The following is a 21,298-nucleotide window of genomic DNA, read 5'->3' on the forward strand; positions in this document are numbered from 1 at the left end:
AATTAAAAAAAATGTTTGAACATTAAAAATTGTTTTTAAAAATGTGGTAAATACACATAACATAAAATTTACCACTTAACCATTAAGTGTACAGTTCTGTAGGGCTAATAATCTCCCTTTTTATCAGAGAGAGCAGAGTCCCTTAAAGAAACAAGGGCAAGGGCCTCCCTGGTGGCGCAGTGGTTGAGAGTCCGCCTGCCGATGCAGGGGATACGGGTTCGTGCCCCGGTCTGGGAGGATCCCATATACCGCGGAGCGGCTGGGCCCGTGAGCCATGGCCGCTGGGCCTGTGCGTCCGGAGCCTGTGCTCCGCAACGGGAGAGGCCACAACAGTGAGAGGCCCGCATACCGCAAAAAAAAAAAAAAAAAAAAAAAAAAAAAAGAAACAAGGGCAAGTAAGTAGATAATAGCAGTAAGTTGGTCCCCTGCAGGAGGATGACCAGGTGTCCTCTCAATTCTTACACCTGCTGTGTCCACAGATGGGGCTGACATGGGGCTTCTGCACACACCTGCAGAAGGCACTAAACATATAGACAATGGAATACTACTCAGCCATTAAAAAGAATGAAATCATGCCATTTACAGCAACATGGATGGACCTAGAGGTTGTCGTATGGAGTGAAGTAAGTTGGCTGGTGGGCAGACCCAGCTCAGCCGGGAGGCCTGGCATTCAGGGCCTGGACTCTGGCCTCTGACAGTCCCGGGTTCGAGTCCTGACTCTGCTTTTCACCAGCTAGGTGGCTTTAGGCAGAGTCTAACCTCTCGGCTGCTGTAGCCACACCTGTGAAACAGGGCTGCCATCCCCTGCCACAGAGGGTCTTGTGGACCTCAGAGGTAATCTCCGAGGAGGCACGTCATGGACACCACGGATGCCATGGTCAACATTAACCAGGGCTAAGCAGGGGTGACAGATGCAGCTTGAAGGCATCTCTTTCTCTTTCTGGTCCTCATCTCCAGACTGCCCGATGGTGGCTTAGGGCATAGGTCTTTCCAGAGGCTCCTTTTCATTTGGAAGACTGCCCTCCTTGACAGTTGTTCCCACCCTGACGCTTCCCAGGACCAGAGAAAGGGAGTGGGGAGCAGACCCAGGAGATCTGGTTACAGGCGGCTCAGCCTCACCTGTCTCCCTTCTCCCAAAGGGCAGGGCTGCACAAAGGGCCATGTCACTGACCAGTGCGATGGAGTGACCAGATTGCAAGAGGGTGCCTGTGTAGTTCTCTTGTCCCCCTCTGAGGTGGGGGACAGCTTTGACAGGCTGCCCCCACCCCCCAGGGCATTCGTTTGTCCCCGGCCTCTTTCTGCATCTGCGGCCTCAGGAGTCAAGGCTGAGGCTGCCGCCTGGCCCATGTGCCAGCCCCGGCTGTCCGTTTCCCAGCGATCTGCCCTGAGACACACATAAAGCCGCCTTTCAGAGCTTCGTTCAGGCCGCTGCAGGGGGCCGGGGAGGAGTCCTGGGGTCCTTGGAGCTGGCAGACAAAGCCGCCTTGTTGGGAGGGTACAGAGAGAGCAGGGACCCCCCCCCCCACCAACCGCTCCAGTGAGACCCTTCCCCTTAGGGTCTCTCCAGGGTGCATGGGGCCAGCTGCTCCCAGGGGCAGGGCATCTGCCTCACTGAGTCCTGGGTGCAGGAGGGCAGAGAGGGTGGGACTAAGGGGCCTGGATCCCTGAGAGCAGGGCTCCTGGATTTGGGGGGTGCTCTTCTCAACCACGTAAGCCACCCGTTACCCGGGATGCTCTTAGAGCAAAGCCAAGGCCCATGAGGCTGTGGGTGACCCCGCTGAACCCACCTCCTCAGGCCCTCTTTCTCTCTCTCTCCTGAGCCCACTCAGCCCTTTCGGATGCTTGAACCTCAGGTCTTGGAACGTGCTGTTCCCTCTGCCTGGAATGCCCTTCCCAGCACTTCTCACACGGCTGCCCGCTGCTCACCATCCTCGGAGGCCTCCCTGGCTCCCCTGTCCAACCCCGCTCCCACCTCAAACCCCATTTATTCCCCCTCTCAACGTCCCTCCAGGACACGGTGGAGGTGGGGGGAGCTTGTTTTCTTCACCTACAACAGTGAAGAATCTAGAACAGCCAAGCACCTAGGACACGGGCAGTAAATAATTGTCGAATAAAAGAAGCAGCCCTGTTTCTGACTTACTTCACTTACCATGTGACATCACGTATATGTGGAATCTAAACTATGGCACAAATGAACCTATCTACGAAACAGAAACAGACTCACAGACATGGAGAAAACACTTGTGGTTGCCAAGGGGGAGGGCTGGACTGAGAGTTTGGGTTTAGTAGATGCAAACTATTACGTATAGAAGGGATTAACGCCAGGGTCCTGCTGTAGAGCACAGGAAACTATATTTAATACCCTGGGATAAACCATAATGAAAAAGAGTATAAAAAAGAATGTATAGGGCTTCCCTGGTGGCGCAGTGGTTGAGAGTCCGCCTGCCGATGCAGGGGACACGGGTTCGTGCCCCGGTCTGGGAAGATCCCACATGCCGTGGAGCAGCTGGGCCCGTGAGCTATGGCCGCTGAGCCTGCGCGTCCGGAGCCTGTGCTCCGCAACGGGAGAGGCCACAGCAGTGAGAGGCCCACGTACTGCAAAAAAAAAAAAGAATGTATATATGTGTATAACTGAGTCACTTTGCTGTGCAGCAGAAACTAACGCAGCATTGTAAATCAACTATACCTCAATAAAAAAATTAAAAAAGAAAAAAAGAAGCAGTCCTCTTCCCCGAGGGGGTGTCACGTAGCCAGTGGAAGCAGTGGCCAGGGCCTGGAGCCTGCCCGTGTTTATCCCAAAGCTTTTCTAGGGCCTCACGATCTCCCACCCACAGCTGTAGAGTGTCGCCCTTGGGCCACGCCCACCCCAGGAAAGGGGAGAGGTCCCTGTGCCCCTACCTCTGTCTCATCACCCACCCTGCCCTCTGAGTGGTGCTGAAGGGCTGGGGGCTGCCTCTCCACAGCCATGGCCGGGACATCTGTCTTCATGATCGGGGCCTGGCAGGTGCAGGGCGAGGCCCAGGGGAAGACCAGCAAAGACCAATGGGAGGTGGGAGCCGGGCCCGTGCCTGTGTAACACGGACGTAAATAAATGATCACACCAGGCATAAACAGCCGGGCTGGGGGGTTTGGAGTCCACACAGTGATTTCTCAGACCTCAGGCAGGAGTCGGGTCAGCCGGGGTCCCAGATGGGAAGGCATCCTGTGTCACAGCCGCTTCATTACCGTCTTAACTGAGTGGCCGGCTGGGTCCCTAGGAGCCCCAGCGGAGGTGACTAACGTCGTGATTAGTCACAATTGGCGCCTGTGCCCACCCTCAGGGTCAGGGTGTGGGGGAGGGGGAGGGGGGGCGGAAGCAAGTGTGTGGGGCGCTGGTGGAGTTGTGATCATTAATAATAATAGAACAAGAGTTCTCGTTTCTTGGACAGTTACCAGGAGGCCTGGCCTGGTTTAAGCTCTTTAAGTGCGTTATTTATTCCTCCGGCCAGCCTCAAAAGGGTGAGTACTATTATTGGACCCATTTTACAAATGAGGAAACTGAGACTCAGAGAGATGAAGTGATCGGCTCCAAATCCAGGTCCACCTGAGTTCTCACTGGAGTTTGCAGCCACTGTGCTCTCCATTGTGACCGTGGCTCTGCAGGGAGCCCTCAGAGGCCTTGGCAGCTCTGGCCGTCTTCCCCAGGGAGGCTGGTGAACACGGCCAGTGCCGCCTGAGTCTGCACAGTCCAGTTTAAATACACAGGTACTTGGCCCCGCCTAGATCCTATGGAGGCGAGATGGATAAAGAGGAACCATCCCAGAACACATTTATCAGGCCTCCCCCTCGGTGGATGCAATCAGCCACCATCTCTCCAGGCCTATGGTTTTCAAGTTTCAGTGAGCATCAGAATCACACAGGTAGCTTGTTAAACAGACAAGAAGGGCCCAACTCAGGAATCTGCCTGTTGATCAGGAAACATCGTACCACCAGTGGCAAAACACAGCTCCACCATTTCAGAAGTCACAGAGGAAATGAGCCCAGGGTGCTGTCTCATTGGCCTCCCTGAGCTCGTCCAGAAGGCGGACAACTGGGCTGGAACCACGTCTACAATTCTGACCTGTCCTCACTGAGCTCTCCAGGCTCTCACCAGCTGGGACCCTGAAGATTCACGGGGAGGATGCTGGAGTGGCTTTCACAGCCTCAAAAGCTGTAAAAAGAACATTTGAAAAGAAAAGGAACCTAGAGGTCGTGAAATCTAAGCCCTTTGTTTTACATTTGGGGAAAATAAGGTCCCTAAAGTTAAGGGACCTACCTAAGGCCACACAGCACGTTAGTGGTAGAGTCCTTTCAACAATTTTCCATGATGTCAAGCTGCTTGGGGCAACAGGTGTCTGGGGTTCCATCCCTGGAGGGCTAGTACTTACTGCCAAGGTCTCTCAGGTGCACATGAAGCCATGAAAATAAAGGGCTTTGTGTTAGCTGGGCTGATGTGTTCCAGCCTGGCACGGGGCCTGGAATATAGAAATTGCTCAGTTAATATTTTAGAAATATGCACTGAACATCATCCACAGCAGTGGGCAAAACAGACGCAGCCCTTGCTGTTAAGGGGTTCACAGCCCATCAGGCCTCTGTGGCCTGTGAGCCAGGGTAAGAAGGTGAGGTAGTGGCTCCTCTTTTCCAGGGGAGAAAGCTGATTCTCTTCCTTCTCCTCACCCCTCTATGCCAAGACCTCAGTTTCACTGATCCCAGGTCAGACAGGGAACTAAATGTATGAAGCGGGTGGAGTGTGAGACATTAGGGAGAGGTAGGGACTGTGGCCAACAGTGATGGCCTTTGAATCCTAGTTTTTTTCAAGAAGCATCGAGCCAGACAATGGAAAACACTGACATATCTAAAGACCAAGTATGGCCCATGGCCATGGGTTTGCCATGGCCAGCATGCTGTGTAGTACTGGATCAGGAGTGTGAAGACCAGAATTTATTTCTGGTCCTTGGCTGACTGAGTGACATTGGGTGAATCACTGGCTTCAGTCTCCTCAACCATGCCCAGAAGGACTGGGTCATGGTCACCTCTGAGGCTTTGTGCCAGGAAGCTGCTGGGAAACCAGGACGGACACCAGCATGCAGCAAAGCTGCTGTGGCTTTAAAAGTGCCTGGACAGTCCCAGTGGCAGCAGCTAGCGGTGCGGGCCACCTGCGGAGCCTGCCACAGCTGGGAAGATTAGTCTCTTCCACTAGACAACACCCATTACCATGTTCCAATAGCCATCACTTCCGCTAGGAGAGCTGCAGATGAGATATCGATTGCACCGACCCCAGGTGAGCCCTTTCCCCAGCCTGAGAGGCGTGCAGATCAGCTCTGCACCTGCCGGCGGCTGCCAGGGTCCTGCCGCCTCCTATCTGCACCCACCCCACCCCTGCCCCGTGTGCTCAGGATCCAGGGGAAGCTGACAGCAGCCCCGCCAGGTGCGCTGATCTGGGTTGGCCAAGGCCTGGGCTCTACAGGTTCTTTGCTTTCAAGAGAGAGATGGGGAGAGGGCAGTTCACATGGTCAAAGGTGGGAAGGTGGGAAAGGACGGTCAGTGGAGAACCTCGAGAGTGAGGTCTGGCTGGGTGCCCGGGAGAGGGAGAAGCAGGCTGCAGGTGGGGGAGGACGGCCTGATGCCAGCATTTGGGTGGGCAGTGCAAACTTTGGGACAGGAGGTGACACGACCTCAAATCCACCTTTGCCCCCTGAGAATCCAGCCTCCTCTCCAGGCAGCCTGGCCTGCTGGCAGCTCCTAAGGTCTGTTCCTTCTCCCTCGGTTCAGGCACTGGAGCACCGGAAATGGAAAGGGGATGCCCACGGGCCTGGGTCCTGGAGGTAGGTTCCCTGAGGGCAGAGGCTGCGTCTGCCCCTCCCTGACCATCCCGCCACCCCGCCCCCACCATGGCACAGGGCTGGGCGCATTGCCCACGTGAGAGGTGGAATGCCTCAGTAGAAATCAGCTGAGCATCAGAGGCAGATGCAGCCTCCTTTACGCATTCACTCATTTGTGGAATCCCGCAGGGCAGTAACCAATCAGAGCTCAGAGCTTTTCTCCCACAAGCAAGATGCTCTCGCCGGCCCCAGCCATCCATGGGCACTGTGACGGCCGCAGCGCAGATGGCTTGAAGCTTTCTTATTTGCCCAGCACACCCCAGTACATTTTTTAAAAGAAGAAAGACATTCTCCTTTTCTTTTTTTAACCCTGTGATTTCCACCAGTCTCACCGTGGCACCAAGGGGCCTTCTGGACACTGGAAAGTTTCCGTAGCTTCACCTGGGTGGTGGTTACACAGGTGGATACACAGGGAAAATTTATCAAGCTGTCCACCTCAGATGTATGCACTTTTCTGTGTGTGTACATGTCTATGCGAGTGTATGCATGTGTACGTGTACACGTGTATGTGCATATGTGTACATGTTTATATGCACGTGTCTGTGTATGTATATTTTACCTCAACAAAAACCAACTCTATCTTCCGCCTTTGAACAGGAATGTTTTGCTTCTTCCAGGGAAGCAGGAGGGGCCTGGAAGGTGGGTTTGGCTGGCCGGTGGCCTGGACCCCTCCTCAGCTCCCCAACCACAGAAGGTGAGGGAGCCTGGGGTCCTTGCTTGACCCATCCTGCTGAAGCCCAGCCTCCCAGCTCCTGACTTCTCAGGATTCGCCCAGACATGAGAAACCCCCCATTGCCCAGCCAGGAGCTAGAGGAAGGAGTGGGGGGATTTACAAACAGTAAAGAAAATAATAAAATGATAACCGAGAGGGGATGGGAGAATCCCACCATTCATTCAAGACAATTGCATTGAGAGCCTCTTACCTGCTAAGCCCTGAGCTGAGTGCCAGGTGATACAGTGTGGGTACAGCCGACATGGTCACTGCTCCCAGGGTTGCCTGCAGCCTGCAAGGAAATGGAATCCATCCCAGAAATGTCCAGGGCTGGGCATTTAAGGAAAGCTGGAGGATGTGGTTTTTAACCTCAAAGGCCAAGAAGGTCGCCCTTGTCCGGGCCCAGGCTCACCAGCTCAGAGGCAGCAGCTACCAATAAACAAAGTGCACCCAACTGCCATGTTGTGACTTTATAACAAAAAATTGAATTGTCACACAGGCCAAACTCGTACCAATAGCAGCCGCTCCCTGTAAGCGTGCTACGTGGGCTGTCACGCTGCGGTGAGGAGCCAGGAGCCCTGAGACCCACAGTTGCTGAATAAAAAAGTGCTCCTGGGCTTCCCTGGTGGCGCAGTGGTTGAGAGTCCGCCTGCCGATGCAGGGGACACGGGTACGTGCCACGGTCCGGGAAGATCCCACATGCTGCGGAGCGGCTGGGCCCGTGAGCCATGGCCGCTGAGCCTGCGCGTCCGGAGCCTGTGCTCCTCAACGGGAGAGGCCACAGCAGTGAGAGGCCTGCGTACCGCAAAAAAAAAAAAAAAAAAAAAAAAGATGTGGCACATATATACAATGGAATATTACTCAGCCATAAAAAGAAACGAAATTGAGTTATTCGTAGTGAGGTGGATGGACCTACAGTCTGTCATACAGGGTGAAATAAGTCAGAAAGAGAAAAACAAATACCGTATGCTAACACGTATATATGGAATCTAAAAAAAAATGGTCATGGAGAACCTAGGGGCAGGACAGGAATAAAGACGCAGACCTACTAGAGAATGGACTTGAGGACATGGGGAGGGGGAAGGGTAAGATGGGACAAAGTGAGAGAGTGGCATGGACATATATACACTACCAAATGTAAAACCAATAGCTAGTGGGGAGCAGCCGCATAGCACAGGGAGATCAGCTCGGCGCTTTGTGACCACCTAGAGGGGTGGGATAGGGAGGGTGGGAGGCAGGGAGACACAAGAGGGAAGCGATATGAGGATATATGTATATGTATAGCTGATTCACTTTGTTATAAAGCAGAAATTAACACACCATTGTAAAGCAATTATACTCCAATAAAGATGTTTAAAAAAAAAAAAGAATAAGGGAGGACAGCCTACTATGTACTAGATGTTATGCTAGACCCCTGAGCTCTACTAATACCTACTAACAGCCTGCTCTTCTATCTGTGACTCTGTTCTACAAGTAAAAATAAGTAGTAACATATGTGATAAATAAAAATTCTCAGAATTCCCTGGCAGTCCAGTGGTTAGGACTCTGCACTCTCACTGCCTCGGGCTCGGGTTCAATCCCTGGTTGGGGAACTAAGATCCCACAAACCACGTGGCATGGCCAAAAAAAAAAAAAATCTCTGCATGTCTCAGCAATCCCTGGGGGGAAAAGAAAAGAATACGGGAGGACACAAATCACCAAGGTAAGTAATGAAATAGGGACGTGGCTATCAATCCTGCAAACAGTTAAGGATAATAAGAAAATATTATGAAAAGCTTTACGCCAGTAAAACTAACAATCTAAATGGAATGGGCAAATTCCTCAAAAGACACAAATTGGGGCTTCCCTGGTGGCGCAGTGGTTGAGAGTCCGCCTGCCGATGCAGGGGACACGGGTTCGTGTCCCGGTCCGGGAGGATCCCACATGCCGTGGAGCGGCTGGGCCTGTGAGCCATGGCCGCTGAGCCTGCGCGTCCGGAGCCTGTGCTCTGCAACGGGAGAGGCCACAACAGTGAGAGGCCTGCGTGCCACAAAAAAAAAAAAAAAAAAAAAAAAAGACACAAATTACCCAAAGTTGACCCAAGAGGAAATGGACAACTTGAATAACCCAATATAAATAAAAGAAACTGAATTTATACCTTAAAAGCATCCGCCAAGAAAATTCTAGGCCCAGATGGTTTCACTAGTGAATTCTATCAGATATTTATGAAAGAAACATTACCAATCCTACACAGGATAAATATAAAACACATACCTTTCTTATTGTTGATCTTTTAAAAACGATATTTGACTACCTAAAGAAAAAATAGCAACATATTGTGGGTTTTTGTAGAAGCAATATATATGACAACAAAAGCACAAACTGAAATGTTCTAAGATTGTATTGTTGTAAGGTTCTTATATGACACATGAGACGGTACAACATTAATGAACGTAGCCCGTTGTAAACTAAAGATATATGGATACTGTAGACCCTAGAGAAACCACTGAAAAGACAAAAAGCATAGCTAGTAAACCAGCTACTAAGAATACTCAATTAAATCCATCAAAAGGCAGGAAAATAGTTTAGAGTGAAAAACTAAATCTATAAATGGGGAAAGGTTAAGTTAACAGCTATCAATATAATAGAATATTACATAGTTGTTGAAAGTGTTTAAGAGTTTTTGATGAAGAAAACTGTTTATGGTGTCATGTTAATTTAAAGCAGGTCAAACACTTGCTTTTAAAATACTTTAGGGACTTCCCTGGCCGTCCAGTGGTTAAGGCTCCCCACTTCCACTGCCGGGGGCATGGGTTCGATCCCTGGTGGGGGAATTAAGATCCTGCATGCTACGTGGCACGGCCAAAAAGAAAAAAGAATACTTTATCCTAAATAACTCTGTAAAAATATTTATAAGCATAGAAAAATCTGACTGAGAAGAAATTCACGAAGTATAAGCAGTGTTTATAATTGGGTGGTGAGATGATGGGTGATAGTTATTTCTATAAGATTGTGTTTTGTTTTGTTTTGTTTTTTAATAAGATGCAGCCCAATGATGGTTAAGGACATAAACACACAAGATTTGGGGGGTCAGCCAGGCCAGAGTTTGGTTCCTGGCTCTGTCACTTGCTGGCTGACTGAAAGCTGGCAAAGCAATTCCTCTGCATCTCAGTTGCCTCCTCCACCAAACAGAGATAAAAGCATCTACCTCAGTGTCATTTTGAAGATTCAAAGAGATAATATGAATAAAGTGTGTAGCAAAGTGTCTGGCACAAAGTTAAGGTTCATTGAATAATTCATTTGTAACCTTCACAATAAGAGGAAAACAAGTTTTAAAAACAAAATGTCTTTTGAAAGAAACCCTCATTAACGAAGGCAATGGAGTGGAGGTCAGAACCAGGGAAGGGTCCAGCGCAAGCAGCACTCATGTCCTCCCGGTAACAGTGCTTCTGTCCGCAAATACCACAAACTCTCTCACCAGCTTAATTAAGCTCTAAATGGTAATTGGTTATGAGAACAGCACAGTGTCTCAGAGAATCCAGGTTAAGAAATGCCGCCAGCTTCCATGAGGCCTACCAGGATGGGAACTGGGATTCTAAACCGGACACCCACTCTGCCCATCACTCCCTTTTCCCTCTCTGCTTTTCCAGCCACAGGGCATCCCACCACGCCTAAATTCCCTTGTCCTCGTTTCTGGCCGGTTCCCTGGGCCCCATTGCTGGGACTGACATTCTGATTGGCCCAGCTCTAGTCAGGTGCCCAGCCATGGTCCAATCAGATATGACCAAAGGGGTGGAGTCAAGTGCCAACATGGCGGCTTTGGGCCGTGGTTTCTAGAGGAAGGGTGGAGGGAACCGTGTAAGCCAGGTAAACACTCCCCACCACCACCACCACCAAACTATGTCTGTGTTTTTGTCCTCTGTGCTCAGGCTGCTCTTCTTACTGGGCTTCTTTCTCCTCCTTGATGTAGGACACTTCAGGCCACCCAGCCACGGTGAGGAAGCCTGGTGTGGTCAGTCGTGGCCACCATTCCCGGGAGTTCACTGCGGGCTGTGGGCACGACTGCCCCCAAGTTTGTCACCTAAACTCTCCTCGGTTTCCCTGGCATGTGCCACAGGGGCACAGCTGGTAACAAAATGCCAGGCTGCTGGGCTAGGGTCTGACACGGGTGGGTGCTTCTGGATTCCATGCTTTTTGCCGGAGGGGTCGATTCTTCCAGATAAACAGGTTCTCTGGCAAAAGGTGGCCTTCGGCAGTGCTTAAGTCAGAAAACACAAAGGTCGGTCTAAGAAAAGCATGATTCACCCCCCCACACACACACTCTCTCTCTCTTACTCCTCTCTCTGCAGAAATAAACAAAAGACCAATGTATCATTTTTTTTTAATCGTCATTTTACAGCTCCTGACTGCAGCCGGCCCCCACCCCTTCCGTTTGCTGACCACTTCTGCAGGCTCCAGGGGACCAGGGAACAAAGCCGGGGCCTGGCACCCGCACTGCACTGCCAGCCCTGGAGGACAAGTCACAACTACAAATTATCACAACAATTAGCGGCTGCACTTGGGAGATGGGCAAAGCGAGGAGGCCCAGCTCCCCTTTATCAGCCGGTTTATTTGGTGGTGACCTTGCTCTGGAGGCGATGATACTCCTTCAGCCTGTAAACCAGATTCAAAACAAAGAAGAATGTAAATTAACAATAACAACATGCACTCAGTTCAATTAATTCAGGCAGAGGTGGGGTGGCGGGGGCAGCTGTTTGTTAAGATGTGTGTGGAGTTGTCTTTTTTTCTCCCTCTCTCCCTCTCCTGCTCTGGCCCCTCCTGCCCTCCAATCAGGATAATGTAATTAATTTATCTTAGGGGGAAAACATTGCTTGCCATTGTTTAAGACAAAGCGTTAAACTGGCAATGGGAGAAATGAAGAGGCCATTATGAAAACCCAGTGTGTTCAGAGCCATTTAAAAGGGTTTATAGAGTCATAAAACACAAACGGGGTGAAGGAGGCGGGGAGGTGGAGGTGACTGTGGGGCTGGAATCCATGTCTCTCCCAGTCTCGGCTCCAGGGACAGGAGTCTGGCTCTGAGAGAAAATGGTTTTGTGCTGGGGGCATGTTATCAGCGAGAGGAGAGAAACTCATGCCTTCTTCCTGACCCCAAGCCCCAGGAGAAGGAAGATGGGGATTAAGAACCCAGAGCTGGACAGACAGGCCTTCTGGACTCAGCCCCACTGAGCACTTGCTGCTAGGCACTGTGCCCTTCCTGGGTGCCAGGCTCTGGGCAGAGTGCTTGATTTCCACGGACTCAGATCAAACTTTCACTGCACCTGTGAGGCAGGTACGGTTAACATCCTATGATTTCCAGAAGTTCAGAAGGGTTCTGAGACCAAACTGCAGAGGCAGGGTTCGAAGCCAGGTCTGAGTGGCTTCAGATGGTGTGTATCACCCCACTGGGCCATGGAGATCCATGGTTCCAGTTAGACCTGAAGCTCATGTATGTGGACGTGAAGGCAGGAGCCAGCCAGGTGACCTTCTGTGGCTTCTTTCTACCCCTCGGCCATTTCCCTTGCTAACCTGCCCAGGAAAGGGGCTCCTAGCGGCTGGAGAGGGTGGGAGCGAGTGTCAGAGGCAAAGAGCAGAACCCAGAAACCTGGAACTCAAGTGCCCAGGACCCTCTGTTGCTCTTGGCTGTCACAAGTGTGCCTTCTGGCCCCGCAGAGGATGGGAGCAGGCTGGGTCCAAAGCAGGTGCTGAGGATGTGGTGGGTGGAGGAACAGGAAGGTGGGGCTTGTCTAGGGCAGAGCAGTGGTCAGAGCATTGAGGTCCCACCAGAGCCTGCTCCCCACACCTGGAGGGTCTGAGGACCCATCAGGGCCCAGAGCTGCTCACCTGAGGGAGTTGATGTTGATGAAACCAGTGGCATCAACTGGCTCGTAATCTCCCTGCACATTCATGCTGCAAAAGAGTAGGAGCTCGTCAGCATCCCCCGGGCCTTGGCCTTGGCATCCAAGGGACCTCAGCCTCACAGACACCCAGGCATTTCCTCAGTGTTGATCCAACACTCCCTGCACTTTGGCTTTTCATTCCATTCCTTTCAATTCAGGGAGCCCTACCCAGGGCCGGGGATCACGCCGGGACTGCAGAGCAGGGAGCCATATCCCTGCTACACAAATGGGCAGGTTGGGTCCTGGTCCAGCCAGCGCCAGCCCAGTGAACTCCTCCCACGAACCAGAGCACTGCATCTGTAACTTCAGGACATGCATTGGAGCCAGCTCCGCCCTCGGGCTGTGGAGGGCTTCGACGAGTGCCCAGGAACAGCTGGTGATGTCCAGTGGCCTGAAGGCCTGGGAGGCCAGGAGTTACACACCAAACAGCCTCAGATATGCGTGACGGCATCCCTCAAGCTGCAGAGAGGCCCCAGCAGTTAAGATCTGTCCACGACGTCTTTTTCACCTTGTTTGCCCATTGAGTGAGACCGAGTCTAATCCATCCTCAAATCTGGGCACCTACCTGATGCCAGCTGGTTTTGAAAAGTGCCCAGTCAACCCCTGCTATACTCAATGGAACAGACTCCCCCCCACCATCTGCAGTTTCCATCTTCCAGATTCGACAGCCTTCATCTTTTGGGAGTTCTCGCTTAGCTGTGCTTTGGAACCCTTCCCAACCAGTCAGTCAGGTCCAGCCACCTGGGTGAGCATCCTGGCTCCACCCCTGCCATAGACCTTAGGGGAAATATTCTTGCTCTTTGAGCTTCAGTCTTTCACTTGTGAGATGGGGCTCTCAGCCTTATCACTGGCTCCACGTGAAATGATGTAGCTGCCACCTGGCACCAGGTAAGCACTCAGTTTTACTAACATCATTCAGTCACTCATTCATTTACTCAGGTATTTATTAAGCACCTACTACCTGCCAGGCGCTGTGCCAGGTGCTGAGGAAACAAGAACCAGACAAGAGCAGCACCCACGTGGGGAGGCGGTGAGTGCAGACATAAGCAATCAGTCATCCATCTGCCTTCAATAATCACGACTGTGATATGGTCTTTGAGGACAAGTTCAGGGCGCTGTGGTCTCAGATCTGACTCCACGAGGCCACCCTCTGAGCCCCCTGGGGGAAGGGGGTCCCTCCCGTTTCTCACGGGTCCCTGTTGCGTCCTGCCCTGAATCAGCCCCTTGTCTTCATGTCTGCAGAACTCCAGCCTCAGGACAAAGCAGTCTCAAGGTTCGATGACAAGGAGGTGGCCTGTCCCCTCAGGAGCCTTCTCCAGAGAGGTGAGATCGGGGAGGAGGGCAGAGGGGTTCTGCCATTTTTCTGAGACCCTGAGGCTGTGCCTCTGACTGGCTCTTTGTGGACTGTGGGCTTTGTACAACAAACGGGGTCTCTGCGCCCGGCTGCCCTGCAGCCTGTCAGGACTTGGGCTCCGTGCCTCCCCCTGCCACGCCCTCGCCCTGACCTTCAGGGGACCTTGAAGCTGGAACTCCCACGCTCTCAGTGCTCCCTCCTTTTCACCTCCATCGGCCCCTCCAGGGCTCAGGTGGCTGAAGCCACCAGGAACCGACTAGCAAGCTCCCCGTAAAGGGAGAAGATGTCAGACATCCGAGGGGCTGAGCTCGGCACCCCTCACCAGGCAGGGGAAAGGCTGGACCCACCTAAAGTGTCAGCCTCCTCGAATAGGTTCTGCAGACCTTGTTGGGGCGATAAACGAAGCTTCACATGACCCCGCCCTGTGCCTCCACACCCCCATCTCGAACCATCGCAGGGGCTTCGGACTCCTGGCCTCGCTCCCGCTGTCTGAGGTGCTTGTCCCCTTTGGAAGGGCCCCTGCGCTCAGCCCAGGGAGAAAGCAGGGCTTGGACCCCCTTCCTGCTCCCCACGTGCATCCGTCCTTTCACCTCCGTGTCTCACGAGTCGAAACAAACTCTGCCACCCCCTTGCCCCCAAACAGGCCCTTCAGACCACCCCAGCAGCCCCTGCAAAGAGACGCCCACATCCAGGGACAAACTTGTCCCACGGGACTGCTGAAGTACTCCCAGAGGTGTTTCTCGGGAACCGAAAAACCTCTTTTAAAATTTGTGGTTTCGGGGGGTAGGGGGTACCGGTGGAAAAAGTTGACAATGATTTTTTTTTTTTTTTTACCTCCCCTGACGGTCTACAGAAAACCTCTGTGCTTTTATTTTTGTTCATCCGAGTGGCTCTGACCTGCTCTATAATTACGGTACTTTCTACCTACTGTGCCGCGGCATTTCCAGTTCTGCCACCTCTCGCGGTTTCCTCGCTGGTCCCTGTGACGCTGTCATTCAAGGGCTTTCAAGTCAGCGATGTAGAAATCAGAAAGAAAAGGGAAATGGTCGGAGACGCAGTGAGAATAAATGCTCCTGCTTTTCTCTCTTTTTTTCCCCTTTCCCTTTTTACTTTATTCATTTAATCTCCCTGAGTGAGACTGTAAGGCTTAATGAAGGGTTGGACAGATTATTAGAGGCTGTTGATTTGGAGGGGGAGGGAAGAAAGAGCCAGAGAGAGAAAGAGAGAAGATAATTTGACATTTACCCCGACTGATCTAAACGGATTCGGCTCTATTTATGGCTTCTAAAGTGTTTAGGAAGATTGAAGAGGGGGGAGAGAAACGCAACACGGCAAAGAGAAGGGAGAGAGAAAAATAATATTGACCGCTAAACAAAACTTGTACTGTAATTCCTGACCGGCTTCCGGGAGGGGAGAGCTGGCCTCAGCCTGAGCCAAGCTGGACCTGGGATTTGTATCAGGTGGGGCTGCCTGTCCCCACCTCTTGTTTGGCCAGGTGAACTCCAGAGGGAACACCTTGCTCCTCGGTCAAGGCCAGTCTATCATTCAGGATGCAAACACAGGTGCAGCTGATAGGCAACTGCTACCTTGGACCCAGCCCGCCAGGGCTCCCCAGCCTCTCCCACGTCCTTTCAGTGCCCTCAGCCTGGCCCGTCAGGAGGCAGCTCCTCAAGGTTCCCTCCTGGCTCCCTCTCATCCAGCTCTGCCGCTCCCCTGGGCTGTCTCCTTTTGGCCCCATCATCCAGTGTCCTCAGACCATGTTTCTCCTCAACTCTAGCCCTGTGTGTCCAGTGGCCGACTATAGATCTCCTGGCCTATCTCAAAGAAAACTCATCCTGCAGTTGTCCAAATCCAAATGCATGATTTCCCCCCCATTCCCTCAACTCAGTCATTGCCACCAAAGTGTACCCAGCGGCTCATGCCAGAAAACCCAGGGTGGTTCTGAACTTTTCCATCTCCCTCCCCATCCAAGCCCTTTCAATCCCACCTCCTAAATATTTGCCAAATCCATCTGCTGCTCTCTATTCCCAGAACCAGCAGCCTGGTCCAAGCCACCAGCATGTCCCACGGGGATCCCTTGTGTCCACCCTTGCCAGCTCCCACCTCCCTCAAATCCAGAGCAGCAAGAGGGGCCTCAAAACCCCACAGATCTGATGTGTCCTTCCCTTTAAGATCTGGCTCCAGGACCCTCACACTCTGGAGTTCTTGTAGTGCCTGGGATGTTCTGGGTTCTTCCAAGGCTCAGAACCTCTGCACAGGACAGTCTTTCTGGAAACTCTCCTGCCCCCTCTCCACCTGGTTCACTCCTTTCTTTGGGAGACCAGCTCAGAAATTACTTCCATGGGGAAACTTCCCCACACCCCCGTTATTATACCCAGCCCAAGTATCCTGTATCTCCCCACAGCCTGGCACCTCCTTCCCTAATCCTGTACTCGGGTGATCCTTTGATTGGGGCCTTTCTCCCCATCTAGCCTGTACATTCCATGGGGGCAGAGGTGGTGTGGATAATCTTCAGGACTGTCTCCCCCATACCCTACACGTGCTTGGGCATGTCTTTGCTGAGAAAGCCAGTCGGAGGAGATACTGGACATGAGGGTCTGTGCCCAGCTGGGGGCAGGGGTGGGGCGCCTACCTCACCAGCTCCTCGTTGTAGAGGGACAGTGGGGACTCCCGGCCGAGGATGTACACCTGGCCCTTGAAGACGGACACCCGCACTTTCCCTTCCACGTGCTCCTGGGACTTGGCGATGCAGTGGCGGACAAATTCACACTCGGGGCTGTGCCAGAAACCTGCAGGGAGGAAGAAGTGAGTGTGCTGGGGAGGCCCACCGTGTGCCTGCCTCGGGCCAGGATGTGGGGAGGACTGGGGTCCAGGAAGGGCACCCCGCGCCTCACCCCATCATGGCAGACGTGAGCCTGGGAGGGCAGTCCCGCATCTGCCTTGTTCACCGTGGAGTTCTGGCACGACATGCACTTGTAAATGACAACAGTGAGGACCAAGCCCGCCTGCCCCTGTCCTGTGACCTTGTAGGGCTCCTGGGGGTAAGGAGGCATCCTCTACACCCTGCAATGCAGTCACCCCCTAAGGGTCAGGAGGAGGGGATCTAACCTGCTGCTTCACACCACAGACATTCACTGGTGAAGAGACCCCGTCCTTTGCCCACAGGGGGCTCAGTCTTATCAGGGCAGCAGACAGTTGGGCAGGAGACCTCAAGCAAGACCCAGACATATGTTACCGGGGCCAAGCGATGGGGGTGCCCAGCTGGGTGGTGGGTTTGGGATCAGAAAGACCAGGTGTGTGGGGCCTTCACCTCTCTGTGCCTCTGTTTCCCCATCTGCTGAGTGGGGATGACACTGCCTCGCCCTCCCAGGACTAGCAGGCTTATTGTACATGGAGGCCCTGGGCTCAGGGGCTGCTGTGAACGCTGCTGGGAAGAGCCCCACCCCTCAGGATGGGCAGACCCCTTGGAAATAAGTGACCTGTCTTTAAAATACTGCTAATATTTTCACACGCAAAGATTTCTACAGATGAAGCACAGGCACCACGCTAAGTTCTTTACCTGGACCAGCTCTTTGAACCCTCCCAGTCACAGGAGAAAAACCTCTCTTAGCCTCTTTCTTTTCTGCGTGAGGAAGTTAGGCTCAGGGAATTTGAGAGACTCTTCCGCGATCACACAGGCTGTAGGGGGGGGCCTGGACCTGACCTCAGTCGGCCCAAGTTCTAACAACTGTGCTTCGTATGATCATTTTGGAGCTTTCCCGTCTGCATCTGCGACATCCCCGAGCTGCCTGAGAAATGCACTGCCCCCATCCCCCGTTACCCGTATCTGTCCCCCAGATCCCTCAGGCCAAAGAGGGCCTCGTGCTCAGTCCCCCGTCTGCCCAGGGTCTGGACAGTGGCTCCTCTCAGTTTCTGCCGAGGGCAGGGGGGCCGTGGCCAGGGTTGGGGGAGGGACAGCGAGAGGGGTAGGGTTTCTCTGAAACGGAGCCGGGAAGGTGAGCCCACCTGGGCAGCTGTGAGGCCAGATGGTGCGCGATCTCCTGCCCTGATAAAGGGCTGGGTCAGCCCCGGCTCTGTGGCTATTGTTGGAAGCCCTGGCCTCCAGGGGCACCTGCTGAGGCCCTCTGTGGGAAAGGGGAGCAGGCCTTCTCCACGATGGGTCCGGTGGCTTCCAGACGTGGGGGAGGGACGGGCAGGGAGAGAAGGGGTTGCGTCCTCACTCTCCGATGTCCTGCCTTTTGAGTTCACCTCTGGTTCGACCTTGACAAGCCACGTGATCTCTTTGTGCCTCAGTTTCCTCATTCGCACAAGGAGGTAATACTAACCATTCTCCGGGGGGGTTGTGTGGATTCAGTGAGAGGTTTTTCTTTCAAGATTTGAACATGGTCTCTGCCAGCCCTCCCTGTGTACAGGGAGACAGACACCCAGAGAGGGAAAGAACCTTTCCAAAGGCACACAGCGAGATCCAGAGTGCTCCTGACTCTAGCCCAGAGCCCTGTGGGAGGGGACACTGATGGCCACCCCCCACCATGCCCCAGTGGCTCGGCCATCTTTCTAAGTCAGGATAATTAGACCATTAGGTTCCCAGGCGGGAAGAGAGGTGGGAGATGGAGCCAGAGATATGGGGGCAGAGACCCCTGCGGGAGTGCCTGGCCTGGGCTTTATCTCAGGATCTCTCCCCTCCCGCCATGGGGGCCTTGTGCTCAGATTTCTCTTCCCAGCAGACCCAGCCTGGGGTGGAGGGCAGTGAGTCCTGAGTGCCGCACTGGGGAGAGCCTGCGTGTCCCAGGCTGGGGGATGCACAGTGGGTGGGGCCTGGAGCTGGGCCAAATTCTGTACTAATCAGGATGACAACCCTCTGTGCATTATACCCATTTTACTGCTGAAGAAACTGAGGTAAGGGGAGAGGTGAGCTATACCCCCTAAATGAGATGGGTCTTGAAGCTGGGGTCCTGCCGGAATGACCCTGTGGGGTGAGGCCAGTGTGCTCCTGGAGAGAGGGGGTCTGTATAAACCTCATACAGGCAGATCAGGAAATCTGGGGATGGGGTGAGAGGAGGGGAGACAGCGGTCACAGTAGTCAGGGCAGCTAGGAGTGGGACCGAGGCAGAAGGGCTTCCCAGGGCCTCAGTCTCCCTGGGCCCCGAGACCACAGGGGCTCCGAGGAAGCTGAGTGCCATAGCAGAGTGATGGTTCTATAACTGGGGAGCTAGACAGAATGGAGAAGGGACCTGGGTCTGTGCCCTTTATTTTACAGGAGGGGAAACTGAGGCTCGGGGAGGAGACAGACCTACTCAAGGTCATAAAGCCAGCCAGAAGCAAGGCCCCGTTCTCCTGCGTCCATGCTCAGAGACCATGCCAGGCACTGTCCTGGAGGCTTTGCAAATATTAATGCATTGAGTCCTCACTAAGACAGGCAGAATTATCCCCATTCTTCAGATGTGGAAACCAAGGCACAGGGAGGTCAAGTAAATTGCTCAAGCTAATCCCTGCTCTCTATCCTTTATGCATCCCAAATGTGAGAAATTCCATCAAACAGACCGACCCTCTGAGCTGTTGGGGGGTGGGGACAGGCTGCTGCCAGAGGCCGACCTTGACATCTGTGGGAGCCTGGACGTCACAGGCACCTGGGCGAAGTTAATGTCAATAACAGCTACCTGGAAGGAGCCTCCACTCAGATTTTATTTCCTTTCAAACCTAATCACTGTAACATTTGGGGATTTAGAGGGCTCGGTGGGTGACAGCAAGGACTCAACCCAGGCAGCCTGGTCCAGGGATGCCAGCCCCACACCAAGGGCCAAGCTGTGCTCCTGACACCCAGGGCTGCCCTGTACACATCACTGCGCCCCTTGATCACCCCTTGCTAATGGCCCCAGCCCAGCTTCCTACCCACCTCGGATCTGCTGGAGTGGCCAAGAACTTGGCCTCTGAAGCTGGCCTGTCCTGGGCTCCAAGCCACTTCTCAGCAGCTGTGAAACCTTGGGCAAGCATCTTCATCTCACCTCTGTGCAGCTAAGATTAGATAATACCCGTCAGTGCCCAGCTCAGGGCTGGGCAGCAAGAGAGGTGGCCGCCGGGCTTCTCTGGTGGCGCAGTGGTTGAGAATCCACCTGCCAATGCAGGGAACACGGGTTCGAGCCCTGGTCTGGGAAGATCCCACGTGCTGCCGAGCAACTGGGCCTGTGCACCACAAGTACTGAGCCTGCGCTCTAGAGCCCGCGAGCCACAACTACTGAGCCGGCGCGTCTGGAGCCTGTGCTCCCAACAAGAGAGGCCGCGATAGGGAGAGGCCCGCGCACCGCCATGAAGAGGGGCCCCCCCTCGCCGCAACTAGAGAAAGCCCTCGCACAGAAACGAAGACCCAACACAGCCAAAAATAAATAAATAAATAAATAAATAAAAAAGAGAGGTGGCAGCCCATCTAGCATGGGGAGGGAGGCTGGCGGCCTGGCCCCCTCTTGGCCTCCACGGATGCCCCCTGAGCAGGAGCAGCCCCGGCCAGGTGCTGTCCCCCCATCGCAGCCTGCCGCGTCTTAACGACTCTCCCACTTTGTAACCAAAATCCATCTTTCAATGTGGAAACCCCGCTGAGCAAGAGAGCCCACAGGAGACAATGTTATTTAAACACCTGTCTGTACCTGGGAAGGGGGAGACTGGGCTTCAAAGCTCCTGGGAACAATGGGAGGGAAAAATAATGCCAGCCAATAACCACCATGTCCCCTTGAAACCCTGAGATGAGTTCCAGCGATTAGGAGGTTTCAGAGGAAACAAAACCTCCGAGTGGGGGCCGAGGGGAAGAGGTGAGGGCGGTGGAGGCTTCTACCAGGCAGTTACTATTACTATTAACTTTCCTGGGGTCTCTCTGACATCCAGGCCCCCATAGACGGCAGCCTGTCCCCCCCCAACAGCTCAGAGGGGCTGTTTGATGTGATTTCTCAAATTAGGGAGATGTTAATGTCATAGAATAGAGTCAGCCCTTTCTGGAAAGGGCCAGATAGTAAATATTTTAGGCTCTGCAGCCCACGTGGCCTCTCTAGCAACTACTCTGCTCTGCCAGTGTAGCTCTGAAGTAGCCACAGGCAACATGGACACGAATGAGCAAGGTGGTGCCCAAAAACCTACTTATGGACACTGAAATTTGAATTTCCTATAATTTTCACGTGCCATGAAATAGTATTATTTAAAAAAAAATTTCCCCAACCATTGAAGAATGTAAAAACCAGTCTTAGCTCATGGGCTGAACAAAAACAGGCAATGGGCTGGATTTGGTCACCCCTGGTATAACGTGTGGGATGGATTTGGAGTCGGGAGGACTGGATTTCTACTCTGTGACAGCAGGTAAGGCACGGAAACTCGGTCTCCTCACCTGTAGAATGGAGCCCAGCCCACACTCCACACATGCGCTGGGCTTTCAGC

The 21,298-nt window shown here is 53.2% G+C and overlaps 1 protein-coding gene across 1 annotated transcript in view; it reads right to left on the reverse strand.

Moving 5' to 3' along the window:
- Nucleotides 1-10,960: 10,960 nt before the first annotated feature.
- Nucleotides 10,961-21,298, reverse strand: part of ASS1 (argininosuccinate synthase 1) — a 50,993-nt gene continuing 40,655 nt past the window's right edge. The window contains exons 13-15 of the mRNA XM_082614601.1: nt 16,515-16,671; nt 12,473-12,538; nt 10,961-11,244 (exon numbers count right to left, since the gene is read on the reverse strand). Of these exons, the coding sequence (XP_082470727.1) occupies nt 11,199-11,244; nt 12,473-12,538; nt 16,515-16,671 (269 nt within the window). The 3' untranslated portion in view covers nt 10,961-11,198. The remainder of the gene's footprint in view (nt 11,245-12,472; nt 12,539-16,514; nt 16,672-21,298) is intronic.

The sequence above is a fragment of the Mesoplodon mirus genome (genome assembly GCF_964341445.2).
Source record: "Mesoplodon mirus genome assembly, chromosome: 1".
In the NCBI taxonomy this organism is placed as follows: domain Eukaryota; kingdom Metazoa; phylum Chordata; class Mammalia; order Artiodactyla; family Ziphiidae; genus Mesoplodon; species Mesoplodon mirus.